At 48.8% G+C, this 21892-nt stretch overlaps 1 protein-coding gene across 1 annotated transcript in view; it reads right to left on the bottom strand.

The window, feature by feature from the left end:
- LOC138520514 (olfactomedin-like protein 2A) overlaps window positions 1–16510 on the bottom strand; it is a 32367-nt gene extending 15857 nt beyond the window's left edge. Inside the window, exons 1-3 of the mRNA XM_069632864.1 lie at window positions 16496–16510; window positions 16260–16367; window positions 1510–1692 (exon numbers count right to left, since the gene is read on the bottom strand). Of these exons, the coding sequence (XP_069488965.1) occupies window positions 1510–1692; window positions 16260–16367; window positions 16496–16510 (306 nt within the window). The remainder of the gene's footprint in view (window positions 1–1509; window positions 1693–16259; window positions 16368–16495) is intronic.
- Window positions 16511–21892: the final 5382 nt, after the last annotated feature.

Genomic DNA, 21892 nt, shown 5'->3' with positions numbered 1-21892 from the left:
GAATTTCCCACACTTGGACTTCGGTCCCCAAGGGCATTCAACCTACAGCGCGTTGAGACCATACTAATGGTAAAAGTCACAACACAAATGCCCATTACATTACTTCAACATACAATATGTTTCTTTGCAAATAACCTTTCCTCCCTGTGCCTCAGTTGTGTTCCACAAGCATTGGGCATGACTAGAAACAGTCTATACACAAATCAGGGCTGTGAGATTGCAAACATTTAAGCTCAATGCTTCAGCGATCTTCCAACACAACCATTTATCAGAAGCAGGAAGACTGCTGACCAGTCTACAAGGGTTCCCATCAGTCTGGGAACCTGGGCTGTGGTTTGTCATGATTGCAAACTTAAGATACATGTGGTCGAGGGGGTGGGGAGGTTAGAGGTAGAGGTTGGTGACCCTTCTAGTGTGGGGCCTGGCAACCAACATCTTCAGGGTTTTGCCCAACACAGAGCACCATTCTGCTCCAGGCCACCCCATGCCCACTCGCACGGGCCTGCAATCACCCAACTCTGTTGCATCCAGTGGCTCTCTTCAGATGCAAATTGTTTGTTTTCATGTTGTGTGCCGTCCTCTAGTGCAGGGATCTGCAAACTTTGGCTCCCCAATTGTTTTGGACTAAATCCCCCATCAGCTCTAGCCAGCAAAGGAAGTGGAGAGGCACCATGGGTTTTGTAGTTCAAAACAGCCACAAAGACAGGGGTCTGCTAACTGTGGCTCTCCAGATAGGTCTGTAGGTGGCCTCCTACTTCAACTGATACATGATCTAGTGGTCGTGTTGAGTGGTGATCTAGTGATCAAGCCTGCTAGAGGACCAATAGGTGCATTGAGTTGCTGTGGGGTCATCCAGTGATATAGTGATTGCACTTGGCCCGGCTTAAAAGTTAAGTTGAGAGATGGTGAAGCAGCAATGTGCTTTCATATCGAAGTTGACATGTGGGACAGTGACTCAATCGTTAACTGCGGAACTACGAGTTCTAATCCCTGCCTCACAACATGACTGCGTTATTCTACCTGCGGAAAAACAGTTTACCTCCTTGTTTCTCGTTTCCTCAACTGCCAAAATGTTTTAGCACTTAGACACTATGCAGAGTACAATACGCACAATACAAAATCATACTTCCTATGTACGGTTCTGGTGGAACACTTGTAGGACTGCTTTTCAAACCAGTTTCTTTCCCCAACATCCTAACCACACCAAGATCGTTCCTTGTGTTAAAATCGCAGCAAAAATGGCAGTTTACACAAAGAATTGCGGCAAAAAGGCTTTGGTTTGGCTGCCGCAATCCATATAATGGATGCAGGGGACCCCCCGCAACCCTCGGACCCATTGTACCATTTAAGGGGAGTACGGGACAACCCCCAGAACCCCGCTTTGCCGTGTTTTTTTACAGATGACTTTTATGGCGCAATTTTATTACTGCACACCATGAAGATGTCACAATGCATAGCAGAAGGGTGAAGGGAGAGAGGACGGAACCTTCATCTCTGAGCGGGCGCTACCTTCCTGGATTTCTCCCGTCCCGGGGAGAGGCCTTGCTTCAAGAGGAGGTTGAGCTTGAAGACTTCCTTGGCCAGCATCTTCATCGTGTCGGCGTAGCCGCGCAGGTTGCCGGAGTTCTGGTGCAGGCTGGCGAGGCTCTTCCTGAGTAGCATAGCGTCTAGGCCTGACCCAGCCTCTAGGCCCTAGAAAGGGAGACACCAGAGGTAAACCCAGCATCTTGAATGCTCACTGCTTATTTCCAGAAGACATTTTCTGATGAGCTTCACATTTTGCATAAAGAAAAGCGATTTGCCTTGATACAAGGCAGATATTACAGCAGTGGCCACCTTGAATCAGGAAGGATTTTTTGTGGATGCAGAAACGTATTAATAAGTGTGCTCTGGGTTATTTAATGCCCCCCTCCCCCCTCGGGGGACGCTTGTGCCATATTTGTGCCATATGCACCACCGTATTAAATAAAAAAAAAAAACAGAGTTCAAAACACATACTGTTAAGTCTTATTTGGAACAAGGAAGGCACTGTAGAAAGCACATAAGATAGCACATAAGAGTAGGTAAGATAGCTCAGCGGATTGAGTGCTTGCTGCAGCGATAAGTGTGTGATCTGTAGGTTCGAATGCCAGCAATGCCAACTCAGCCTTTCTTCCTTCCGAGGTCGATAAGTGAGTACCAGTTTAAGTTGGGTGATAGTGTATGTACATATGTTCTATGTAAAGCGCTTGGGCGTAAGCGCTTTATAGCAAAGCCGGGGGTTGGGAAGTGGGGGGGGGCAGTACATTGAATTCCTTTCAATGTACGTGATGTGGAGCAGACCTCCCAGGTCCTTTCAGAGCAGAGGCCTAGTCATTATCTTAAAGATGATGGCACACCGTTTTGAGCTCCTGTTTGAAGCCACACAGTCCTGTTGAGGAGCCACCCCTGCCGATTAAGTTCTCCATTCAGTCACTGGGCGCCAGGAGAAGGAGGAAGAAGAGGGAGAAGAAGAAGAGGAATGAGAAGAATAGGGAGAAGAAGAAGAGGGAGAGGAAGCAGGAGCAGAAGAAGAGGGAGACAAGGGAGAAGAGGGAGAAGGAGAAGAGGGAGAAGAAGAAGAGTGAGAAGCGGGAGAAGAAGAAGAAGAGGGAGAAAAGGGAGAAGAGGGAGAGGAAGAAGAGGGAGAAGAGGGAGAAGAAGAAGAGGGAGAAGAAGGAGAAGAAGAAGAGGGTGAAGAGGAAGAAGAGGAAGAAGCGGGAGAAGAAGAAGAGGGAGAAGAAGGAGAAGAGGAAGAAGTGGGAGAAGAAGAGGGAGAAAAGGGAGAAGAGGGAGAAGAAGAAGAGGGAGAAGAGGGAGAAGAAGAAGAGGGTGAAGAGGAAGAAGAAGAAGAGTGAGAACCGGGAGAGGAAGAAGAGGGAGAAAAGGGAGATGAGGGGGAAGAAGAAGAGGGACACAAGGGAAATGAAGAAGAGGGAGAAAAGGGAGATGAGGGAGAAGAAGAAGAGGGAGACAAGGGAGAAGAAGAAGAGGGAGACAAGGGAGAAGAAGAAGAGGGAGAAAAGGGAGATGAGGGAGAAGAAGGAGAGGGAGATGAGGGAGAAGAAGAAGAGGGAGACAAGGGAGAAGAGGGAGAAGGAGAAGAGGGAGAAGAAGAAGAGTGAGAAGCGGGAGAAGAAGAAGAAGAGGGAGAAAAGGGAGAAGAGGGAGAAGAAGAAGAGGGAGAAGAGGGAGAAGAAGAAGAGGGAGAAGAAGGAGAAGAAGAAGAGGGTGAAGAGGATGAAGAGGAAGAAGCGGGAGAAGAAGAGGAGGGAGAAGAAGGAGAAGAGGAAGAAGTGGGAGAAGAAGAGGGAGAAAAGGGCGAAGAGGGAGAAGAAGAAGAGGGAGAAGAAGAAGAGGGTGAAGAGGAAGAAGAAGAAGAGTGAGAAGCGGGAGAAGAAGAAGAGGGAGAAAAGGGAGATGAGGGAGAAGAAGAAGAGGGAGACAAGGGAGAAGAAGAAGAGGGAGAAAAAGGAGATGAGGGAGAAGAAGAAGAGGGAGACAAGGGAGAAGAAGAAGAGGGAGAAAAGGGAGAAGAAGAAGAGGGAGAAAAGGGAGATGAGGGAGAAGAAGAAGAGGGAGATGAGGGAGAAGAAGAAGAGGGAGAAAAGGGAGAAGAGGGAGAAGGAGAAGAGGGAGAAGAAGAAGAGTGAGAAGAGGGAGAAGAAGAAGAGGGAGAAGAAGGAGAAGAAGAAGAGGGTGAAGAGGATGAAGAGGAAGAAGCGGGAGAAGAAGAAGAGGGAGAAGAAGGAGAAGAGGAAGAAGTGGGAGAAGAAGAGGGAGAAAAGGGAGATGAGGGAGAAGAAGAAGAGGGAGAAGAAGAAGAGGGTGAAGAGGAAGAAAAAGAAGAGTGAGAAGCGGGAGAAGAAGAAGAGGGAGAAAAGGGAGATGAGGGAGAAGAAGAAGAGGGAGACAAGGGAGAAGAAGAAGAGGGAGAAAAAGGAGATGAGGGAGAAGAAGAAGAGGGAGACAAGGGAGAAGAAGAAGAGGGAGAAAAGGGAGAAGAAGAAGAGGGAGAAAAGGGAGATGAGGGAGAAGAAGAAGAGGGAGATGAGGGAGAAGAAGAAGAGGGAGAAAAGGGAGAAGAGGGAGAAGGAGAAGAGGGAGAAGAAGAAGAGTGAGAAGCGGGAGAAGAAGAAGAAGAGGGAGAAAAGGGAGAAGAGGGAGAAGAAGAAGAGGGAGAAGAGGGAGAAGAAGAAGAGGGAGAAGAAGGAGAAGAGGAAGAAGTGGGAGAAGAAGAGGGAGAAAAGGGAGATGAGGGAGAATAAGAAGAGGGAGAAGAGGGAGAAGAAGAAGAGGGTGAAGAGGAAGAAGAGGAAGAAGTGGGAGAAGAAGAAGAGGGAGAAAAGGGAGATGATGGAGAAGAAGAAGAGGGAGAAAAGGGAGAGCAGAAGAGGGAGAAGAAGAAGCGGGAAAAGAAGAAGTGGGAGAAGAGGGAGTAGAAGAAGAGGGAGAAGAAGAAGAGGTAGAAGAAGAAGAGGAAGAAGCGGGAGAAGAATAGGGAGAAGAAGAGGAAGAAGAGGGAGAAGAAGAAGAGGGAGAAAAGGGAGAAGAAGAGGGAGAAAACGGAGAAGAAGAGGGAAAAGAAGAGGAGGGAGAAGAAGAGGAATAAGAGGGAGAAGAAGAGGCAGAAGCGGGAGAAGAAGAAGCGGGAGAAGAGAGAGAGGAAGAAGAGGGAGAGGAAGAAGAGGGGTAGCATGAAGTATGAGTACACACACATAATGATCGTAGTTTAGGATAATGGGAAAGGCCAATCAGATTGCTGGGGTAGCATGTGCCACCCCAGGCCACTCCCTGGGGTGGAAGTCGCTTTCCTAAGAGGGCAGTTGAGTGCTGAAGATCACCCTTCAGTGTATGTGTGATGTGGCATACAGGGCAAGACTTTGGTGGGAATCTCAAGGTTTTTAGCAAACATACTTGCCACCTTCTGCCGCCAGATGTATCCATTACTCCAATGCAAGTCAATGGGCAATAAAATGCTTTCTCTATTCCTTAAAATCTCACTCTTGATGACACGCCCCTATGTTCCACTCAGAGAAGGCACACCCCCATGTTCCACTCAGAGAAGACACGCCCCCATGATCCACTCAGAAAGGACACATCCCTATGTTGCACTCCGAGAAGACACGCCCCCATGTTCCACTCAGAGAAGACACTCCTCCATGTTCCACTCAGAGAAGACACTCCTCCATGTTCCACTCAGAGAAGACATGCCCCCATGTTCCACTCTGAGAAGACATGCCCCCATGTTCCACTCAGAGAAGACATGTCTCTATCTTCCACTCAGAGAAGACATGCCCCCATGTTCCACTCACAGAAGACACATCCCTATGTTGCATTCCGAGAACACACGCCCCCATGTTCCACTCAGAGAAGACACGCCCCTATGTTCCACTCTGAGAAGACATGCCCTCATGTTTCACTCAGAGAAGACACGCCCCCATGATCCACTCAGAGAGGACACATCCCTATGTTGCACTCCAAGAAGACACGCCCCCATGTTCCCCTCAGAGAAGACACGCCCCCATGTTCCCCTCAGAGAAGACACGCCCCCATGTTCCCCTCAGAGAAGACACGCCCCCATGTTCCACTCAGAGAAGACACGCCCTATCCACTTGCCACCTGCTGGCTATTACCTTTTCTTATTGTTATTATTCTATTCCCATGTACTTCCCCCTCCACCCCCAATCCCACTTGCAATTTTCGCCCTTCCCCCTCCCATGCACTTGCACGAACTGAATGACACCTGGCCTAGTAGGATCGTTGTCTGTCTTCCCCTTGTCCCCCCCCCCCCCCCCCCCGCCTCGTCGCGCCTTGCAACACTTGTGTATAGGCGCGTTACAAATGCCATATCATATCACCCCCATGTGCCACTCAGAGAAGACACGCCCCCATGTTTCACTCAGAGAAGACACGCCCCCATGTTCCACTCAGAGAAGACACACCCCCATGTTCCACGTCTATGTGTTCGTTTTCAAGGCAATGGTGTATGTCAAAGATGTATTAATGTTAACTTAAATTCACTGTCAACACCGGAAGCAAAGTATTAGCTGCTCAAATTTGAATCCTCAGAGAACAGCACCAACCTTATTCAGTAAAAAGTTAAACTAACAACTACCCCTCCCAGGAGGAGTTTGAACCCTTAACCATTCATAGTCCACTAGTCCTTGTTACCTATGAGAAGTGTGTGAGAAAGCGCTGTGGTGCTCTAGTCTTTCGGCACGATACAGATATGCCAGTGGGCACTGCCACTAACGTAGGAAAGCATCACCGCGCTCATAAATATCACGGGCGCGTTCGTCTCCGCCTTAGTGGCTGCACGTGTGGGCTCCTTAATTAGCGGTGGAGCCGCTGGGGGAGTGCGGAGAGGTAGTAGTGTTTGCCTTCCCTAGTGAGAGAGTAGGCTTGGCAAGTGGACCCCATAACTGGCGACGAGAATGGCTGGTTCTGATGGAGAGGCTGTCTGCTAGCAAGTAGGGCAATGCATCCACCCCCCCCTTGAGGAACTTGATGTCCAGAGCACACCATCAGTGTTGGGCCCTAAATGGGCCACCTGGACTGAAAGACTTGAGCTGTATTTCGACACTAATGAAGACTTTGATGCTGACAGGGGGAAGAAGTCTGCCCTTCTCTACTGGTCAGGGAGTGCATAGGATATTTAAGAGCCTCGTCATTGCTGACGCACCATATGATAGTGCCAAGAAGGTTTTAGCGGAGTACTTTAACGCCCAGGCAAATGCAGACATGGAGCAGTTTCAACTAAGCTGGGCAAGCAGTGCTCAAGCCAATAGACCATTTATGTACGATTGAGACCCCTAGCGTCCACGTGCAGGCCGATCGATGAGACTCAACTCAAACATGTGGCGGGTCAGAAGAAGGACTCAGGCGCTTGGAGGACATTTCAAAGATGAGTTTATTAAAGAATAAGAGTAAGGCCTAGCTTCTACCTATCAAACTAACTAAAGTGCTCGTCGGTCATTTGTGAATGTCCCAAAGAACATGTCCACAGTTCAAACTAACTCTAACTGACCCTACCACTATTCTAACGGCTAAAGACAGGAAATGGCCCCTTCTCCTGGGCTTTGCTTCTTGCAAACCTCTTCTTCCTGGTTCTTCTTAACAGGTGATCTTTAAATAGTCTTTTATGACTTCTTTAATCAGTTTGTGTAATTCTTTCAAGATTGTATTATATTTGTGTCCGTTCGTTACAATTGGTTTCTCTAACTTTGGATGAATACTTTGTATCAACGGGCTGGACGTAACTTTCGTTCTCCTCTTTCCTCTTACAGCAAATGGTTGCTTTCCCCTTTTCCCAAGGTAGTGTTATCCAGCCTCTACAGCTCTCCCTCATGGGATTCTCTTCTATGCTTCTTAATCCACAAAATTCTTTCTCGTTATGCTCTCTGCCTTTCTCTGCAGGTGTTTGACTTTTCGGTTCTCTTTCAATCTTTTTTGCATTCTGGCTTCTCTCATTACCAGGCAGTAGTTAATACCATAGATATTGTCTGCAATAATTCAGGCACAGTTAATAGGCTTGAGTTTGGTCGATCTAATAGTTTGTTGATTTGAAATGCTAGTAGTGGTGTTCGCCTTCCATAGTGAGGTTGTAGGCTCTGTAAGTAGACCCCACGCGTCCTCTTTCATGGACTCAGAAGACAGTAAAGTACCTCTCTGGCATTTCTGACTGTACCTGCGAGGTGCTTAGAGAGCTTGCCTCTGATCGGCTTCCATGGTAAATGTACAGTCTTCCAGCAAACACGTTGCTGAATAAGGAGCGCAGGGCTCTGATGCAGTACAGATGGCGGGCACCTGAAATGCGGCATGGACACAGGGTTACCATTCTCAGGCTCCGCTCATGCACTGACGTGCGTTTGCATGCCGCACCATTTATCAAGGCTACGGAGTTATGTCACCCCGATCAGTCACTTAAAGGGACCTCACCACACTCCTCCTTTTTCAGAACATTTAAACCAAACTTTAAACACTCAACATGCCAAGCAGTCATAACTTCCGCCCACATCTCAGGAATATACTTGGAACTTCACCCACCCATCGCAGAGTCCTGCAAGCATGCTGGCCTTCTTCTCGATTCTCTCTGGGGCTACCCCTTTACCACCGCCTGGTCCGGGCCACTGTCCGCTGTCTGCTCTGGATCATTACAGGCATCTTCCTCTCCTGAGAGTCCTTGACCTATTTCCTTGTCGTCACTTTCTACTTGGGAGGAGCGGGACTCTTCTGCTTCTTGCATAGGGCCCTATGCATCCAACGGTTTGAAGAAGCACGAATTCCTGGTGACAGTATCAGGGCCATCGGACGCCGTGACCATTGACCCTATATGTCTACAACCTCCAGTGGTCGAGGCTACTAGGTTAATGACAGCTTGCCTTCGGGATGATGTGATCTCATCAGTACAGCATCCCCTAGTGACAGATCATAGTCATGCAGTCCTCTTCTGATATTTTCCTCCTCATTTCTCTCTCTCCTATCTTCGAGCACCTTCTGATTGTCGATTTCACCCGCAATTTGCTGTTCCATGTCTAGTATTAGCCCCAGGGGGCATCTCCTGAACAAAGCTTCTGCATGGGGTCTCCCATCGAGCAGTGGGGCGTAGTGCGTTATTCATGCAAGAATTTATATAATGCCCGTTTTAGGCATTGACCTTGTCCATGGACAATACGGAAAACCTTATTTAAAGTTCTCATAAATCTTTTGGCCTCCTCAATCGCCCTTGGCCAGACAGAGGATATTTTCCAATGTCTAAAGCTGCACCCCTGCATGAAAGTGGCAACTCCTTCCCTGTGAAAGGGCGGCACATTGTCTAAGCACACTTCATCTGCGAATCCATGGAATGCAAATATCCGGCAACACATCCACTTAAGCCGTGGAGGGTACAAATTCGACCTCTGGATATCTCAACGATTATCTCGAAAATGTGTGCCCCCCAACAGCCACATGCACAGTTTTCCATGGCAGCCCTGCGGAATACATTCTATCCGCGGTTCCTTGTGCACAGGGGCAAAGGCTTGGCACCAGATGCAATGTTTAACAAAATCATCCACACTGTCCTCTAACCCCGGAAACCAAACCTTCATCCCTAGGCGTGACTTGGTCTTCGCCAAATCCTGGTGTCCCTGGTGGGCTAGCGTGAGCATTCGTGGGATCAGCTTGGAAAGGAACACTATCTTTGATCCCCTCAGTAACAGCCCATCTTCTGTGAGCGTGAGTTCACTTCTGACCCTCCAGAGCTGTTCTAATGCCATGCAGGCTGCGTGTGTATGCGGTATGCAGTGATAAAATCATGGCAAAAATGTCACCTGTACAAAAAATCGCTGCAAAAATGCAGTTGTTTGACCCGTTAAAGGTGTACCCCATTACACCATTTAAGGGGAGCGAGGGTTGCAGGGGTGTACCCCGCATCCTTTACATGGATTGCGGCACCAAAACCACAGCCTTTTTGCCGCAATATTTTGTGTCCAGAGCCATTTTTGCTGCGATTTTAACACATGGAACCGTGTATGCTTGTCCAAGCCTGTCAATGCCCACTTCCAGTCCCCTTTTTTTGATGGCGTCCTGCAAGATCCTGAAGCACTCATCATCCCCTGAGGCTCCTTTCAGTTCCTGCTGTGAAGTGTCAGGAATCATACTCAGACACAAGTTAGACATGATTTTGGCTAAAGACTTTTATTAGAACATAAAAGGGGTTGGGGAAAGGCCTCACCATCCCTGTACTAGCAAAGTTTCCCTACCTAAACTCGTATCTGTCAGTGTCAGAATGTCCAAAAACAAAACCGTTCTGTTTCCAAAGTACTATTTTGACCCTCACACTTTAAACAAAGGAATTCTAAGGTGAAAAGGATAATGTCTTTGGCATTGAGTGTTTTCTAAATGTTCAAAAGAAAGGACAAATGTATAACTCCCACAAAAAGAAGTCTCGCAAGGATGGATATCCTTGATGCAGAGGGTAATTCCCTTCCCCTGGATTCTTCATCACTTTCTTGGGTTACAAATAACAGTGCTTGATGTTCCCTTAGGTCAACAAGAAAAGTTATCTTCAAACAGATTATTTCTTTTAATGTGTGGTCAGGACCGGGTTTTTGTTCCCAAGTCTCTTAAACCGACAGAGCCGGCTGGCTAGTTCACATTCACTTCCAACTTGCCTGGTGTATTTCCCTACCAGTATTTTTTTTACAAATTTGCAACTGCCTTGTATACTCTCCTGCCAGGGCTTCTTGAAAACACACACTTATACTTGCCTAATATACTCTCCTGCCAGGGCTTTCTGTAATCTCATGCTTGTACCTGTTTGGCAAACTCTCCTGTCCGGACGTGTCTCAAATGCACAAACTTATAGCTGCTGGGTTTTCCGTGGCCGTTTGGGTTCTCTTTGCATCTTCCAATATGATCTGTCGTCAGCCGTCAGATTTGGTAAGTGATTCACTCGCCCTCCGGTCTCCACCACGCCGTCAGCTCCTGTCGCCAGCTTCCTCTGCCCTCTGCGTCTCAGTCAGGCAGTCTTCTTGTGATAGAAACTCCAGCCTCTTTCTGACTTTCCACAAAAGACGTCTTCCTTTGGCTTTCCCGACCCCCATCAAGAAAGAAGGTTCTCTCGCCTTCCAAGCCGATGCTTGGAACTTGGATCTCCTTCTCCAAACCATCTCTCAACAGGAGCAGCCTGCTACTGTCAGCTCTCTACTCTGCCATTGCTCTAGCCTGTTTAAATGTCCCCGGCACAGGTATTCGCTTGCTGCCACTAAAGTGCTGACTGTGCTCGTGGATTCCAGTGTGCTGCATTACTTCGCTCCTCTTCATTGTCCCAGTGTTGTGGGGATTGTGGGAATAGTAGTCCCTTCCAGAAAAAACTGTATGAATGTTTGCAATGGGTTTTAACAGCAACCTAGGTTTGGACGAAGATTACGTGGAATTGGGAAGTGTCTTTCATGGCTTTACAAGGCTGGTTAGATTTTGGGAGTTGGCTTTTGGGGTGTAACATAAGATGTGCACTACTCTCCATGGGTGGAAGAGGGAAGGTATTACAATAGGCTATTAGGGCATGGGGAATCAGAGGTGTCTCTTCAGAAAGGAAGGAGGTATGCCATGTCTCATCTGGCAAGTCACCTCTTGCTCCATGAAGATCGTCTCCCCCGCCGTTATCCTCCCTTAAATAACCGCCCCAGCGATCGGATCAGAGAGCGTCTGCCTCACCATGGCCACATTAGGGGAGTTCCCCCTCCCCCCATGAAAGCAGCAATGACATTGCCAGATTCATCACACTGCACTCACATGGAGTTAGGCATGGCAGCCTCCGTGAGCAGACGGACAATATCTTCTGTTTCAGGCGGGCGCTGCTACTTAATGCAGCCAGCCCAGTACAATAGACACGTACATATCTCAGGGACAGTCCTGTGGAGTGGACCCGCCCTGGACCCCCAGCATCTCACTCACCCCCTCCCGCTCCACCACTTACCAGAGTTAGTTGAGCCACGGGCCCAGGGCAGTCACCGACCGTCTCAACACAGCAGGTAGAGGTAGCAGCATTACACATGTGCTGAGTCACGGTTGACAAAATGGAGGAGCCCGGGCATGCAGCCCGTGATTGGCTCGCTGAAGCCATGTCCCCCAGCATCCTCCGTTTGGAGGAAATGCAGAGGTCGCAAAGGATTGACAGGGGCCGCCAGCCAATCGGCAGAGATCGCTCTTGTGTCCTCTGGTGACCCCTGAACGGCGTCCCCGAGTTCTAACCTGCACATTCCAGTTGGATTCCTTGGTCAGTGAGTGTTTCCTTCAGAGTGGTCAGGAAGACTCATCCTTTCATCCTTCTAAAGAGGATAACATGAATATCATCTAGTGAAAAATAATGCTACCTGTTCTTAAATATCAAGAGACTTAATTTTATAGTGTATGGTATCAATATTATTAATATTGTTTAACTATGGATGTTCCAGTGGAAAAGCTTTCCACCTGTCACCAACAAAGAAACCTGTCCTGCTCAGAAACCTGTCCTGCTCATACCGTAAACCAACTGTTAATCCAACCACAAAACTAGGGCACGTATGGTCTATGCTTCTCAACTACGAGCTGCCTTTTTCTGTATCGACCTCGTCCAGCTCTTGGCTGGGATGCCCTGGACCATTAATACTGTGACTTATTCCCACCTGCCCAATAGGCCACCAAAAACAAACCTTTGAAATGATTCTGAAGTAACCAGGCTTGGATGTTGATGCGGTGGCCAAACCTAAAAACATCCCCTTAGGACGGTTCCTCAAGGAACCACAGTTGGATGTTGACATGTTGGCCAAACCTAAAAATATCCCTGTAGGACAGTTCCTCAAGGAACCATAGTTGGATGTTGACGTTTGCCAATTGCTACCCCTGAAGGAATTAGGGTTAGATGTAGACCTCTTGGCCATCTGGCACATATAAAGGGGCCACTCTGATGGTTTGTCCTTATGGCATACCCTGGAAAAGGCCCAGCTAGGACACGGCTCTAGGTCATATTTTCACATTTTGTTGCCTTACAAAAAGACAGATTTTCTTCGACCGATTTTAGGCAGCCCGCAAAAAGTGAAAATATCCCATTGCCTTGCCCTCAACCCTCACCCTCTCTGGAGTGATTTCACCCCTCTGAAATCCCATTCCTCAGCTGGTGCCTCCTCCCTCCCCTCTCCACAAATCCCTGAACCCATAATCACACAAACAGGCAATACACACAGATGTACACACACAAACACACAGAAACACTTACCTGTTCTCCCACGATGCAACGGCTCTTCCTGGTCCTGACATGCCTGTCAGCCCCAGCGCGCACTCGTGTGCGCCAGGGGCGTGACAGTTCGATTTAGAAAGACCGCTCTGTGCGGTCACAGAGCGGTCTTTCTAAATCGATTTTTTTTTAATTCGGTACAGTAAAAGCGATCTTCTCACTTAGTACCAAGACCACTGCTAGAGATCAGGGTTAAATGTTGTACTGTTGACTAGTTGTCTCTCCAGAAAAAGCCAGCGTGTTGGCCACTAACTTTTTGGCCGCCCGTAAAAGGATCCTGTGCAACCACTCCCGTAGAGGCCAGCTTGGACTTTGGCATCAGCGGCTGCTCCTGAAAAGCAGGGGGTTGAACAGTGACCCCCGTGGCTGCCTCGGAGGAAATCCGGATTAACTGTAGATATGTTGGCCAACCCAGAAACAGGCCCAGGTGTAAGCACGCAATCTGAAGAAACCAGGGATGGACTGCATCCTATTGGCCAACCCTGAATATGGTCCGGACATGTGCTCCTATGGAAGCCTTGATTGAAGGTTGGCCAGTTGGCCAATCGCTGCTCCTTAGGAATCAAGGTTTTAGCGTTCACCTGCTTGACACCCATGCAAAAGGCACTGACTGAACCTTTCTTGAAGAAGCCAGCATTAGCGATGATATGCAAGCCAATGGTTCCGCATGAAAATACTGTGGCATGACAGGGAGTGTTGAACAACACTAAAACATTCGCTCATGTGACCACTCTTAAAAACAATGGCTGAATGTCACCTTTGAGAGAACCGTGGGTTACAGAGTGCAGAGAGTCTCGCAGCTGCCTGCCCTCAGATGTTCTGGCAGTAAGAAGTCAGCGTAATGGTCAGTGACAGAGGTGTTTATGATATTATATGATAGGTTTTTTATAACGTGCTTAATACCCAGAGGTTTCTAAGCGTGGACCCGGGGATCGAACCTGTGTTGCTCTGTATCGTCTTGCTTCCAAGGCGAGCACGTTGCCCCTGAGCTATCCTCCCGAGAGGATATGTTTGCGTTTATTTGTTTATAATGCGCTAGAGCCCGCAGGCTTCAGGTGCCTCCTTCGCTGCTTTTACATTGAGATGGATGTGGTTGTGCTCAGTCAAACCTGTGTGCAGAGGTGGCTGAACTGGAGGCTGTGGCTGACCCAGACTTCAGGCAGGGAGCAGGAAAGATACTCGCGCATGCAAGGAGCCGAGAGACATTAGTAACTTGTGCACAGTGCTAGAAATGGTAAAAATATATTCTGAGATTTGGGGAGGGGCGTCGAAGCGATGGTGGCTGGCAAGGGTACACTTCTGACAGTTAAGTGGCAGTCGATTTAAAAGTGTAAACAAAACAGCTCAAATAAAACACCGATTTGTAGAGATAACTTGCAACATGTACAAATCATATAATAAACCAACCGAACAATCAGTACATTATTATAGTAATATGTTGAGCAAAAAGAGTATTATTGTAGACTATTTTTGCCATCCTAAATAGAAGCCTACAATTAACAGCATGCAAAGTAATGGGATCTTTAAAAAAATCTAATCTTTTTTATAAAGTTACAATAAAGACTACAAGAAACACAATGAAAGAACATCCACTGTAAATGGACCCCTGCGTAGTCATTATGACCCAGGGCTTGGTGCGCTCTATAAATGTATAAATACATACATTATTTTACACAACATAACGCTTTATGCCCCTGTCCCATTTGTAACTGCCCACCGTCCACACCTCTTGAGGGACAGCAATGTTTCTAAATCACCTTACATTAGTTACACTTTAATATGCCTAGTTGCAAAACAAAGACACAGCAAATCAGAGGGGTTCCAGGTTTGGGCATGGACTTTTGTTTTTCCCGGATTACAAGTTGGGGGAAATACCATTTTTGCCTCATTTTTAATCCAGGGAAATCCAGCCCAATTCCCGCACTGATGGTGCCAGGTGTTACGAAGTCTGTTCTGGGGTAAGTCTTCTATAACATGATGAGGGTATCGGATAATAATGGCCCCATACATAACGTCCCCGGGAAAAGCCATTGGCGACATTCTATATGGTGGCATTATGTGGGGGGATGGGTTGCAGGGATGTGCCCTGCTCCACTTGTAAAAGAAAAGAAAAGAATTCAGAGGTTGCGGGGTATTCCCTGTATGTTCAATGTAATAATGTCTCTGCTAAAAACAACGATATTTTTTTCAGGAGACATTTTTGCGGGGACGTTATTACATGGGACGCACATGAGCCAGCTCGACGCTGTGGCTAGCCATAGTCACAGGAATGACCACTGTGGTGCCCTTTAAAAGCAGACGCAGCTGCTTCTGCGATGTGCCTTACACTGTGGTGTCACCCTTCTGGTCACCTGGCACTACTTAGCCTAGCACAGCATTCTTGCCTCAATGTTTCTACAGATATAGCCTTGGCGATGTGGCTGAAGTTTGAGGGGAATTATTAAAGGTACCTCAGTTAGCCAGAGGCTGTCCAGAGGGTCATTCAAATGGAGGGGGCCATGTATCCATATCTGACATCATATAGACCTCCTAGTGGTATTCAAACTTTTTTATACTGAGCCCTCTCCTCCCACCCCCACTTGAGTAAAAATATTATTTCTAGGCTCCCCACAAGCTAGAACTGCTTATATTTTCTATGGAAACAGTCATTGTAATCCCTTTTTAAAGATCCACGGTCATCCTTTGGGACCGCCCTCCCAGCCCCCGATAGGGGGCCAGCCTCCACAGTTTGAAGACCTGTGTCCTAGGTACACAGCTTAGACCTGATATAATCACAGTGCTCTCCTGGCTTATCTTGCACAATGTGTGTTGAACTAGTGAGAAAGCTAGAATCAGTTAGTGATTCCAGGGTTCTGGCACCCTAGGGAATCTTCATCTAGCAAGTACAGTTTGTTTGTTTATTTATTTATAACGCGCACCAGGCCCGGGGGGTATCAGGGCGCAAAGGGACCTGGTGGACATTCCTGCCTGGGCTGCAGGGCGACCAGCGGTCTGTGTAGCCCGCACCATGTTATTGACCTGCTAGTCAATGGCCGATCCGAATAGCTTGTTGGCCTACGATAGAAAAGGCTGTGGTCTGACCATTTCTGAAGAAGGCAGCACTGGGCATTGCTCTCAGATCTGATCTCAGAAAACAGAGTTAAAAAAGATATGAATCTGGTTTTGTGGGTGGATAGATAATGGCCTCACGCTCAGCATGTGTGCATCTGTTTAAAGATGTGGACCCTTCGGAGAAGGCCATTATGGAGGGTTCCTGCCTGCGCTATGCAGCCGCTCCAGATGAAGCCAAATGCTGCAGCACAGATTCCTAAAGCTTGTCCTTGGGGTGGGTTGGGGGGCGGTGTTCTGATCAGGGGAATTATTTCCATGGCAGGGACATGCACATCCATGCCACCCCCCACCCTACGCACACCTAGCCCACACTTAGCCCATCCCGCCTTGCCCTGTCCCAGACGTCCCGCACCCACTGTCTGCCACTCACCTGCTCCAGGGACTTCATCTGGGTCTGGATCCGGTGCAGGTTCGAGTTGAGCTTTCTGAGGTCCAGGCTCTGCACGGCTTCCAACAGGCGATCGGCCAAGGTGGTGATCTCATGGAGGAGAATGGAGACAGCCGTGTTAGACTCACCAATCCTCAAAGGGTTCCTTCTGTGCTCTCAGTGGCTAGCAATACACCAATCTCCTATATCCCTTGTTCAACTATCTTAGACCTACCTACCTGGTCATTGGTCATTGTCAACAAGCTCCAGCAGCGAGCAAAGCGCCCCCTTTCGTCCCCATGTTCCATGTGCTTCATCTAAGACTTTGACATCCATCTTTCCCTTGTATTTTAATTGCTTGTTGGCTATTCTAATGCACCAAAGGCCAGTGACCAGGGTGTGTTTCTATCAATTCTTGAATCTCAAATGCACTGACTAGGGTTCACTAGAGGAGGCTATCAATACACGGGTGTACGCTCGAGGGAGTCCCCTGATCTGGGAACTTTAAGGAAATGACCAACGCACAGGTGTGAGCTGTAGGGAGTCACCTGATCTAAGCTTCTTAGAGGAGACTATCATGGCCCTGGTGTGAGCTGTAGGGAGTTGGCAGAGCTTGGCTTCTTAGAGGAGACTATCATGGCCCTGGTGTGAGCTGTAGGGAGTCACCTGATCTAAGCTCCTTAGAGGAGACTATCATGGCCCTGGTGTGAGCTGTAGGGAGTCACCTGATCTAAACTTCTTAGAGGAGACTATCATCTGTCCTGGTGTGAGCTGTAGGAAGCCACCTGATCTAAGATCCTTAGAGGAGACGATCATGGTCCTGGTGTGAGCTGTAGGAAGTCACCTGATCTAAGATCCTTAGAGGAGACTATCATGGTCCTGGTGTGAGCTGTAGGGAGTCACCTGATCTAAGCTCCTTAGAGGAAACTATCATGGTCCTGGTGTGAGCTGTAGGGAGTCACCTGATCTAAGATCCTTAAAGGAGACTATCATGGTCCTGGTGTGAGCGGTAGGGAGTCACCTGATCTAAGCACCTTAGAGGAGACTATCATGGTCCTGGTGTGAGCTGTAGGGAGTCACCTGATCTAAGATACTTGGAGGAGACTATCATGGCCCTGGTGTCACCTGTTCTAAGATACTTGGAGGAGACTATCATGGCCCTGGTGTGAGCTGTAGGGAGTTGCCAGAGCTTGGCTTCTCAGAGGAAACTATCATGGTCCTGGTGTGAGCTGTAGGGAGTCACCTGATCTATGCTCCTTAGAGGAGATTATCATGGCCCTGGTGTGAGCTGTAGGGAGTCGCCTGATCTAAGCTCCTTAGAGGAGACTATCATGGTCCTGGTGTGAGCTGTAGGGAGTCGCCTGATCTAAGCTCCTTAGAGGAGACTATCATGGCCCTGGTGTGAGCTGTAGGGAGTTGGCAGAGCTTGGCTTCTTAGAGGAGACTATCATGGCCCTGGTGTGAGCCCTGGTGTGAGCTGTAGGGAGTCGCATGATCTAAGCTCCTTAGAGGAGAATATCATGGTCCTGGTGTGAGCTGTAGGGAGTCGTCTGATCTATGCTCCTTAGAGGAGACTATCATGGCCCTGGTGTGAGCTGTAGGGAGTCACCTGATCTAAACTCCTTAGAGGAGACTATCATGGCCCTGGTGTGAGCTGTAGGGAGTCACCTGATCTAAGCTCCTTAGAGGAGACTATCATGGCCCTGGTGTGAGCTGTAGGGAGTCACCTGATCTAAGCTTCTCAGAGGAGACTATCATGGTCCTGGTGTGAGCTGTAGGAAGCCACCTGATCTAAGATCCTTAGAGGAGACTATCATGGTCCTGGTGTGAGCTGTAGGAAGCCACCTGATCTAAGATCCTTAGATGAGACTATCATGGTCCTGGTGTGAGCTGTAGGAAGTCACCTGATCTAGGATCCTTAGAGGAGACTATCATGGTCCTGGTGTGAGCTGTAGGGAGTCACCTGATCTAAGATCCTTAGAGGAGACTATCATGGTCCTGGTGTGAGCTGTAGGGAGTCACCTGATCTAAGCACCTTACAGGAGACTATCATGGTCCTGGTGTGAGCTGTAGGGAGTCACCTGATCTAAGATACTTGGAGGAGACTATCATGGCCCTGGTGTGAGCTGTAGGGAGTTGCCAGAGCTTGGCTTCTCAGAGGAAACTATCATGATCCTGGTGTGAGCTGTAGGGAGTCACCTGATCTAAGCTCCTTAGAGGAGACTATCATGGCCCTGGTGTGAGCTGTAGGGAGTCGCCTGATCTAAGCTCCTTAGAGGAGACTATCATGGTCCTGGTGTGAGCTGTAGGGAGTCGCCTGATCTAAGCTCCTTAGAGGAGGCTATCATGGCCCTGGTGTGAGCTGTAGGGAGTCACCTGATCTAAGCTCCTTAGAGGAGACTATCATGGTCCTGGTGTGAGCTGTAGGGAGTCGCCTGATCTAAGCTCCTTAGAGGAGACTATCATGGCCCTGGTGTGAGCTGTAGGGAGTTGCCAGAGCTTGGCTTCTCAGAGGAAACTATCATGGTCCTGGTGTGAGCTGTAGGAAGCCACCTGATCTAAGATCCTTAGAGGAGACTATCATGGTCCTGGTGTGAGCTGTAGGAAGCCACCTGATCTAAGATCCTTAGAGGAGACTATCATGGTCCTGGTGTGAGCTGTAGGAAGTCACCTGATCTAAGATCCTTAGAGGAGACTATCATGGTCCTTGTGTGAGCTGTAGGGAGTCACCTGATCTAAGCACCTTAGAGGAGACTATCATGGTCCTGGTGTGAGCTGTAGGGAGTCACCTGATCTAAGATACTTGGAGGAGACTATCATGGCCCTGGTGTCACCTGATCTAAGATACTTGGAGGAGACTACCATGGCCCTGGTGTGAGCTGTAGGGAGTTGCCAGAGCTTGGCTTCTTAGAGGAAACTATCATGGTCCTGGTGTGAGCTGTAGGGAGTCACCTGATCTAAGCTCCTTAGAGGAGACTATCATGGCCCTGGTGTGAACTGTAGGGAGTCGCCTGATCTAAACTCCTTAAGGGAGACTATCATGGCCCTGGCGTGAGCTGTAGGGAGTTGGCAGAGCTTGGCTTCTTAGAGGAGACTATCATGGCCCTGGTGTGAGCTGTAGGGAGTCGCCTGATCTAAGCTCCTTAGAGGAGACTATCATGGCCCTGGTGTGAGCTGTAGGGAGTCACCTGATCTAAGCTCCTTAGAGGAGACTATCATGGCCCTGGTGTGAGCTGTAGGGAGTCACCTGATCTAAGCTTCTCAGAGGAGACTTTCATGGTCCTGGTGTGAGCTGTAGGAAGCCACCTGATCTAAGATCCTTAGAGGAGACTATCATGGTCCTGGTGTGAGCTGTAGGAAGCCACCTGATCTAAGATCCTTAGAGGAGACTATCATGGTCCTGGTGTGAGCTGTAGGGAGTCACCTGATCTAAGCTCCTTAGAGGAGACTATCATGGCCCTGGTGTGAGCTGTAGGGAGTCACCTGATCTAAGCTTCTCAGAGGAGACTTTCATGATCCTGGTGTGAGCTGTAGGAAGCCACCTGATCTAAGATCCTTAGAGGAGACTATCATGGTCCTGGTGTGAGCTGTAGGAAGCCACCCGATCTAAGATCCTTAGATGAGACTATCATGGTCCTGGTGTGAGCTGTAGGAAGTCACCTGATCCAAGATCCTTAGAGGAGACTATCATGGTCCTGGTGTGAGCTGTAGGGAGTCACCTGATCTAAGATCCTTAGAGGAGACTATCATGGTCCTGGTGTGAGCTGTAGGGAGTCACCTGATCTAAGCACCTTACAGGAGACTATCATGGTCCTGGTGTGAGCTGTAGGGGGTCACCTGATCTAAGATACTTGGAGGAGACTATCATGGCCCTGGTGTGAGCTGTAGGGAGTTGCCAGAGCTTGGCTTCTCAGAGGAAACTATCATGGTCCTGGTGTGAGCTGTAGGGAGTCACCTGATCTAAGCTCCTTAGAGGAGACTATCATGGCCCTGGTGTGAGCTGTAGGGAGTCGCCTGATCTAAGCTCCTTAGAGGAGACTATCATGGTCCTGGTGTGAGCTGTAGGGGGTCGCCTGATCTAAGCTCCTTAGAGGAGACTATCATGGCCCTGGTGTGAGCTGTAGGGAGTCACCTGATCTAAGCTCCTTAGAGGAGACTATCATGGTCCTGGATTGAGCTGTAGGGAGTCGCCTGATCTAAGCTCCTTAGAGGAGACTATCATGGCCCTGGTGTGAGCTGTAGGGAGTTGCCAGAGCTTGGCTTCTCAGAGGAAACTATCATGGTCCTGGTGTGAGTTGTAGGAAGCCAACTGATCTAAGATCCTTAGAGGAGACTATCATGGTCCTGGTGTGAGCTGTAGGAAGCCACCTGATCTAAGATCCTTAGAGGAGACTATCATGGTCCTGGTGTGAGCTGTAGGAAGTCACCTGATCTAAGATCCTTAGAGGAGACTATCATGGTCCTGGTGTGAGCTGTAGGGATTCACCTGATCTAAGCTCCTTAGAGGAGACTATCATGGTCCTGGTGTGAGCTGTAGGGAGTCACCTGATCTAAGCTCCTTAGAGGAGACTATCATGGTCCTGGTGTGAGCTGTAGGGAGTCACCTGATCTAAGCACCTTAGAGGAGACTATCATGGTCCTGGTGTGAGCTGTAGGGAGTCACCTGATCTAAGATACTTGGAGGAGACTATCATGGCCCTGGTGTGAGCTGTAGGGAGTTGCCAGAGCTTGGCTTCTCAGAGGAAACTATCATGGTCCTGGTGTGAGCTGTAGGGAGTCACCTGATCTAAGCTCCTTAGAGGAGACTATCATGGCCCTGGTGTGAGCCTTAGGGAGTCGCCTGATCTAAGCTCCTTAGAGGACTATGATGGCCCTGGTGTGAGCTGTAGGGAGTCGCCTGATCTAAGCTCCTTAGAGGAGACTATCATGGTCCTGGTGTGAGCTGTAGGGAGTCGCCTGAGCTAAGCTCCTTAGAGGAGACTATCATGGCCCTGGTGTGAGCTGTAGGGAGTTGCCAGAGCTTGGCTTCTCAGAGGAAACTATCATGGTCCTGGTGTGAGCTGTAGGAAGCCACCTGATCTAAGATCCTTAGAGGAGACTATCATGGTCCTGGTGTGAGCTGTAGGGAGTCACCTGATCTAAGCACCTTAGAGGAGACTATCATGGTCCTGGTGTGAGCTGTAGGGAGTCACCTGATCTAAGATACTTGGAGGAGACTATCATGGCCCTGGTGTGAGCTGTAGGGAGTTGCCAGAGCTTGGCTTCTCAGAGGAAACTATCATGGTCCTGGTGTGAGCTGTAGGGAGTGACCTGATCTAAGCTCCTTAGAGGAGACTATCATGGCCCTGGTGTGAGCTGTAGGGAGTCGCCTGATCTAAGCTCTTTGGAGGAGACTATCATGGTCCTGGTGTGAGCTGTAGGGAGTCGCCTGATCTAAGCTCCTTAGAGGAGACTATCATGCCCCTGGTGTGAGCTGTAGGGAGTCACCTGATCTAAGCTCCTTAGAGGAGACTATCATGGTCCTGGTGTGAGCTGTAGGGAGTCGCCTGAGCTAAGCTCCTTAGAGGAGACTATCATGGCCCTGGTGTGAGCTGTAGGGAGTTGCCAGAGCTTGGCTTCTCAGAGGAAACTATCAT

This window comes from Ambystoma mexicanum, chromosome 13 (assembly GCF_040938575.1).
Source record: "Ambystoma mexicanum isolate Mex_15411 chromosome 13, UKY_AmexF1_1, whole genome shotgun sequence".
NCBI lineage: Eukaryota > Metazoa > Chordata > Amphibia > Caudata > Ambystomatidae > Ambystoma > Ambystoma mexicanum.
This window is presented reverse-complemented; position numbering and strand designations above follow the sequence as displayed.